We start from the raw sequence: 7,452 nt of genomic DNA on the forward strand, positions 1-7,452 counted from the left end.
CCGGCTCGCCCGCTCTGGTGTCCGGCGCCCTCGGTGTGACAGCATCGGTGAAATAGAGATGCAGAACTGCGGTTGTAGGGGCACAGCAGCGGTTTGGGTTCGTTAATCAGTTTGCTTGTTGGGAGGTGTGAGGAATGGGCAGGTTTGTAGCTTGTGTTGCTGAGCACCTGCAAGGCTGTGGCTTTTTTTTTTTTTGACCATAAAGGCTCAGGGTACGTGTCTGTCCCTGCTGTCTCTTCTTCCCTCACCTGGGTTTCGGTTGGCTAAGCGTACAGCTTTAGGGCTGTTTGTGAGGTTCAGAACTGTAGGGCTTTCCCAAATAAATTGTATCAATGTGTTATACAACCATGCTTTTCAAGCAGACAAATTCTGCTTTATGCCTGGCTGCAGTTTCAGGGTAGGCGTTACTGTTGTCCATCCCATACAGATTGGAATATTCAAAAATCCTTTGTCAAGATAAAGTATTTTTTATCACACAATCTTAAATATTAGGGACGGAGAAAAAAACCAACCAACCCATGACTTGTTCATCCACAGCCATTGCTGAGTGTTTCCTCATCGTGAGTCTCTCCATGCTGCCCGTGAATCGGCTGGCTTTTGGGCTGTTGGCTGTACAGACCCTGGCGCTGCAGGTTCCCAACCCAGCACTGGCACATCAGGAGGCAATTCTTGAATGAATCAGTCATCACAGTAATTGTTTTTCATATATTCCACGCACAGGGGCTCCTGCTGCTGTCCCTGGGAGGCTATCCTGTGCATCACTAGCTTGTTGCCTAGATTTTCTTCTTTTTTTAATAGTTATTTGTTTGATTACAGCAGTGAGTGATGTTCCTAAGTAGTCAGGCACTAGGCAAACAGCAGAAGATGGTCATTACCCTAAATACCTTAGGGTATAAAACCTGTTACCCTTCCATAAACAGGATTAAAAAAATTATGTTCTTTCTTGGCAATTTTGTATATAATTCAACCACATACATGGTATCATCATCCGTTATAGGATTTACTGGCTAAATGATGTTTCCAGCTCTTACTTCTCATTTTAGATCCATCCCTTCTGTCCCCTTACCATTTTTGCTCCTCCTCTGAACTCCCACAGTTTGTCAATATCTTTTATTGTAGCCAGCGAGACACATGAAGGAACACCCACATCCCTTCCTTTTAATCTTTCTCTGAGGAGAACTGACTCACCAAGTTCAGTTTGTATGTGAAAATATCTCTAGTAGGAAGGCTATTTTAGGTTGTGTAGCCTGGAAAGCTTCCTGACTGTTTGTTTTGTGGGGTTATTTTTTTAATCGTGGAAGGTAAGAGAGAAGTTATCTCCCTTGGTCAAGCAATAGGATATTCTGCACCGGAGAACATATGCTAAAGGGTAGTCTTGCAAAGGCCTCACTGTAAGAAATATTGCAGTGAGCCTGATTGCAGAGGTGTACACGTTTTTCAAGGCTTGAGTGTTGCACTCTTATTTATGCCAGGTCACTGCTACAGTGATTTGTGCTGGTGTGATTATATCGCTCCTCCCATTGTAGGGGAGCACAGAGCATTTAGTGTACGTAAATTACCGGAGGAGTCGTGCAGACCAGGAAGGCAGAATGCAAAGGCTGGTGCATCTGAGTGCTTTCACCAGGCCTCCTGAGGTTTTCTTTCTTGTAACCATCACAAAGCTGCACTGTGTCTAATGCTAACCTTGAGGGTGTGCACCTGCTGTGCCCTTACTAAAGGGAAGGGCCAGAATTGCTCAGCAGCACAGCCAACTTCCCAGTCATGGGAAGGGGGAAAATTTTAGTGCCGATGACTTTTTTTTATTTTTTTCCTGTACCGGTGGTATGCGGCCTTCCACACTGCCCTGTCTCTGTCATCAGGTGGAGTCATAGACCCACGAAGTAACATCATTCTCGTGTCCTGATACTGCAGCAAGATCTGCACTTCAGCCAGTGATGATCTAGCATCTTCATGCCTCCTGCCTCGTTTCAGGCAGCTGGGATGAGAGAAGGTGATCCTTTCTATTCTCTCCCTGCCAGCGGGCTCTTCTGCACTTAGCTGAAATAGAAGAGGAGGTTAGGAAATAATGTCAGTTGTACGAACACAGCTGGATCCTTTGACTTTAGTGCTGCCTTTTCTACAGCATCCAAAAGAAAGCTTATTGTATTACACTCACGTCAGGCTTAGGCAATGTTCAGGTATGTAATAGATGCAGATGGATGAAATATTATGATTGTCTTAATTTCTTTTTTCTTTGTATTGTCATGGGTCAGCATTCTCCGCCTCCTCCCAAGTACACAAGCAGAATCCAACCGTTAGACTCCATGCTTGGGCAGGGAATTTCCAATTCATATGCCAAGCCTGACCTGGGGAAACTCTTTGTTGGGATGGCTTTTGTCTCGTCTCAGTGGAGAAGTAAGCCCAGGAAAATATGAGCATTCATTACCAGTCAATTAATGGTCTGGAGTTCTCTTCTTTCCAACATCGTTTCTCTATAGAGAAAATAAGCACCTTTGTTTCTTATCTAATGATGCATTGGAATGTTGACTCATTAGCGTTTCAGGGTTTAGCAGAGCAACGGAGGACTGGATGGCTCTGACGCTTAGGCCAAGCATGAAACAACTTTATATGCCCTAAGCGCAGCGATGTCTGAAAGCGAAGGCAGAGATGGTGACAGGACTGGGGTAGTGCTGAGACTTTTGTTCCCAGGTCGCTAATTCAGGTTCACTTGGTTGCCAACATGAAGTGGGATGTTCAGGATGGGACCTGGTGGACAAGTGTCTCTGAAAGCAAACTTTATAACTGCTACAAAATGGGCCTTTGTTGGCGGCTTCAACAAAGAAGCCAAGGATTTGCCAGAGTACCAAACTCTTCTTACTGGAACAAATCCTTTCATATAAGGGTTGAAACGTATTTATAAGGCAGTGCAGAGGAGCTCCCTGCCCACATTTTAAGCATTCTGCATAAAAATAGGGAATTTTAGGTTATGCCTTCATAGACACGATGCAGCTTCATGTAGGGATGTCCTGAAAAGGTTAGGCAAGGTAATTTAGCTCACCTGGGATTCTGTGTTCATGTGGCTGTACTGAGATTGGTATACAAATCAGTTTAGCTGGCCATACACACGGGTACGTTCTGTCATGCAAACACATCAATCTCCAGAGCCAGGGCAGGACTTCTGGTCAAGCTTATTAACTTTTATGAACTGGGCTTTCACATGGAAATTTTAGGAATGTTAGAAATAGGGAGTTTCTTCATGTGGATCATAACTTCCCTTCAGTAATCCCTCTCTTCTTCTGACACTTTACTATCATTATGTGAGAGCTTTTGGTGCAAAAACTTGGATGAATCTGAACCCAATCTAAGAGTGTGAAATAATCTAGTTCCTTCCAAGTGTCCTTCCGAGAAATCTTTGGAGATATCCAGAACAGCTTTAAAATTAACATTTGGAACGTAGAAATGTTGGTTACATTTTCCTGTTTGTACCAGATCTCTTTCCTAGTTTCAGGATGTGCAACCAACAAAGAGTTCATTTAGTGGAGTGTCCTTACTTGTGTGTGCTCTTCCTGTATTTATTATATAAATTCCATTAACTCCAGCCAAGAACCACATTTCTTTCATCTAGACCTGCAGAGCAGCAGAGGTGCTTTGGAGCACCGAACCATGCACAATACCATTTGACTTGCATGAAAAGGCTTTGGATTGTTGTAAGTCTGTGGTTTCATGATGCTTCCAGGGTGTTTAGCAGTTGTGAGTGTGGTAATAAGGTTGAAGTGCCACATATGTTTTGAACAGTTGCTTGGCTCTGCAGCAGCTGCAATTTAAACTAAGCCTCCCTTGAATCTCTTGAGTTCAAAAAATAGCTTGGTAGCTTAGCTTGTACAAGATGTGATCCTGCAGTTAGTCCTTCCTTGGCTGCCACCTTTTGCTTATCTAGTGTCTCATGAATGTCAGCAGCGAGCACAGAGATGCGCCTCTGCAAGTGCAATCCATGGAACAATTTACAAAATTGCTTTACAATTCTTTCCTGAGCAGACCTTCTAGGACTGCTACAGTAGGACTAAGGTGCACTGTGAAAGTGATGTTTCAGAGTAGATATTTAACAGCCGTTTTTATCCACCTATGGAAATGTAAAAGGATATGTTTTAATGATGATAAAAAATGACACTTTGTAATGTGGCATGTGTTTATTTCGTTATGCTTCCTTCTGTGATGAAAGTACAGGAATGTGTGCTGTTTTTTCCTTGTCCTTCTTTCCCTGCTCTATACTCTCTGGCTAAGCAATATTTTCTTTTATGTGTCTATTTCCAGTGTATTAAAATTTTGAGGAAGGCTACTTAAGTGCCAGCCCTTAGATACATAGCTACAGTGTTTTGTTTCTTCCCTTACAAGAAAGAAAAATCATCACGTGCAGTCATCTTGTCTGGAAAATTAGGTTAAAGCAGGAATCGTGTTTACTGTAAATTCAGTGCTCCATCAGAGTTAAGTAGAATACATGGAGAAGATGCATTCCTAACAAAAAAAGATGCTGATAGCCTCACTATTCTGCAATCAGTACAATAAGTGATGTCTCGGTACCCGCAGGAGGATCCTTCAGGAGCCTGAAATAGCCCAGTCAGTAGAGCATCGGTCCCTCAGTTTGAGCATATAGGATCTGAATTCCTGATCAGCTTACAGGCTGTGGTGTTTATTACTTGCAAGAACATCTCAATGTATAATAATAAATTTCAGTTCATAAACCCCAGGAGAAATGCTAAGGCATCTAACAAATCAGCTGGCACTCTAAAAAAAGTGTTAATGTTAAATGACTTATATTAAACATCTGATGTTCCAGCTTTTACTTCTACAAAACTCCCAGGGAATACAAAAATAATTTCCTATGTAGAAAGTGTGAGGGTTTAGCCTTTAAGGAGTTTAATGTTATAGCCAAACAGAATGAGATAACATTTCAGGCAGAGGGAGACTGTGTGAGCTCAAATATTTTATCTTGTACTCTTATTTAGAGTATGGAAATAGCATGTTTCTAAGTACTTGAGATTTGGCACCTACTTTTTTTTTTTTCTTTTTTTTTGGAAAGCAGTGATTCTTGCTGAATATTTGGATGTCTCACCCTTGGACACACCCTTTTCCCCGAACAGACATACCATGTGTGAACTTCTTTCTCCTTTTTTATAGTTGGCAACAGATGTCAAATGCTTTTCTCTAGGAAATGCATGACCTTTTATATTGTTTCTTTTGCTTAATATGTTAAAGGAAATATGTTCTCTTTCCCTTACCAAAGATAAAGCCACTAACCCATCTAACAGGCAAGAAGACTGGGAATACATCATCGGATTCTGTGACCAGATCAACAAAGAACTTGAAGGGTGGGTGTCCCAAACCACTCCAGACTTAAGAAATTAACATTCAAAGTTTAAAATATATCATTTGATTATCAAATTTCCATCTTTTCTTTTGTGTATATATATATTGATATCGCAAGGAAGATCTGGCTACAAAAGAAACATGATGCTGTGAAGTGTGGTTTCTCTTCTGTGAAAGCCAGCGTGGCTTATATACAGACTGAGCATTGGGATGGGAAAATGGAAATTCTGAATCTGCCTGTAACGTCAGTTTCTGCAGCTGCAAGATTCTCGCCTAACCAAACTCAGTCTGTTTGACAGTCTGTAAAATGAGGTTATAACTCTTAGTGGCTGATGGGGCTTCATATCTTTAAAATCTTCACAAGGCTTAACTGAGGAAACCTCCTGGGTCACAGCATTTCCTGTAAGCTAAGCAATAAGTATTTTCTTCTGGAAAAAGGAAACTAATGCAAGAGAAATGAAGTGATTTCCTGGGCTGGGAACTGTACTGGGAGTTGTTTGGCCCCTCCCAAGCAGGAATCTGGAACTGCTGGCTCAGACTGCCAGCCCTCGCTTCCTTTCATATGTGCAAACACCCAGGCTTACAAAGATGCCCTGAACGTTTCTTGTTAGTCTTGTACACTGATGGAAAGATAAAAAGTACTAAATGGCATTTCCTTTTAATTATGTGAAAGATATCTCGTTTAAATAGCAGAATTTGTGAAAATCTGAAAATACTTCAACACGTTGACCTGCTTTGTTTGTAATGGAGATCTGCTTTGTTTCAGGCCACAGATAGCTGTGAGACTCCTGGCTCATAAAATCCAGTCGCCACAGGAATGGGAGGCAGTCCAAGCCTTGACAGTAGGTAGCCCTTACCCCTCCTCTTAAATCCAGGTATACATCATTTGACATTTGAGATTCATGCCTGTCTCACAGAGCAGGAAGCCGTGTCTTACTGGCATGGGTCCTTCAGTTTCCCTAGAAGTAGAACACAGCTATGCTGTTACTGAAGAGTTTTGGTGTTCATTTCAGCCCCTGTTTTTGTTACTTGAATGCAGGTGCTGGAAGCTTGTATGAAGAATTGTGGGAGAAGATTTCATAATGAAGTAGGGAAGTTTCGCTTTTTAAATGAGTTAATAAAAGTTGTGTCTCCAAAGGTTAGTCCATGAGCCTTATGGCTGTATTTACTTTTTGTTTGGCCTCCGTAAGCTACAGGCAGCATCCAAAATGTTTGCAGTGCTCTGTCTGGCTCTTTGCATTTATTAACCTATATTCAAGAGCATTTCTTAGCTAAGGTTTGGGTTTTTTTTTATGCTCTGCTTACTGTTTTTCTCAGTAAGTTGTACTTATTTACCATCAGGATATAGTCTCTGTACTGTTCTAATCCTTCATGTAACTCAAGGGCTTCTAAAGCCCTTTTATTTTTTTTTAAATATACCCCAGCATTAGTGGAGGAGAGGTGTGATAAAACAAGGGACTTGGCAACACACCATGGGGTTCTAACGCTCAATCTGCTGCCGACTCACTGTGTAAAGAGTGCCTGGCTAAGTCCCTCAACATCCATGATCAGTTTAACATGGCGAAAAATAGAGAGAGGCACCCCACGGCATGATTGATTCAGTAAAGTTTTCCAAGATTCTTTCCCATAAGACAGTGTGTTTGGGGGGGGGGGGTATCTGTATTGCTGTAATTTTTAAATAGCAAAATCCTGAAAACAGCCAAATAGCTGCTTTTTCTTTTGCTGAATGTAATCACAGCTTCTCTTTACTATTATTTCAAATATATTACAGGAACATTTTTTTTCCTCTTAATAAGATGTATCTTAGCTCATCTTGGAAATTGGATTATACACCTTTTAGTGTATATCATTGAACTCCCATTCTCTGGATTTGGACTTTATTCTTAAAAAGAAATGAGGAATGTAGAAAATTGACATCTTGTTTCCCCGCTCTTAGTACCTGGGAGACCGGGTGTCGGAGAAGGTGAAGACCAAAGTCATTGAATTGCTGTATAGCTGGACAGTGGCATTGCCGGAAGAATCCAAAATCAAGGATGCCTACTACATGCTGAAGCGACAAGGTAGGAAGTCAGCTGCTCGTTCATGCATTCTCTCCAGCTTGTGCTTTAA

General features: G+C 41.6%; 1 protein-coding gene across 1 annotated transcript in view; it reads left to right on the forward strand.

Annotated features, from left to right (window-relative positions):
* The first annotated feature begins 3,665 nt into the window (after positions 1-3,665).
* Positions 3,666-7,452, forward strand: part of GGA3 (golgi-associated, gamma adaptin ear containing, ARF binding protein 3) — a 15,092-nt gene continuing 11,305 nt past the window's right edge. Inside the window, exons 1-5 of the mRNA XM_009895924.1 lie at positions 3,666-3,735; positions 5,261-5,345; positions 6,110-6,185; positions 6,383-6,481; positions 7,280-7,403. Coding sequence (XP_009894226.1) covers positions 3,666-3,735; positions 5,261-5,345; positions 6,110-6,185; positions 6,383-6,481; positions 7,280-7,403 — 454 coding nt within the window. The remainder of the gene's footprint in view (positions 3,736-5,260; positions 5,346-6,109; positions 6,186-6,382; positions 6,482-7,279; positions 7,404-7,452) is intronic.

Source organism: Charadrius vociferus, unplaced genomic scaffold (assembly GCF_000708025.1).
Source record: "Charadrius vociferus isolate BGI_N301 unplaced genomic scaffold, ASM70802v2 scaffold260, whole genome shotgun sequence".
Taxonomy (NCBI): Eukaryota; Metazoa; Chordata; class Aves; order Charadriiformes; family Charadriidae; genus Charadrius; species Charadrius vociferus.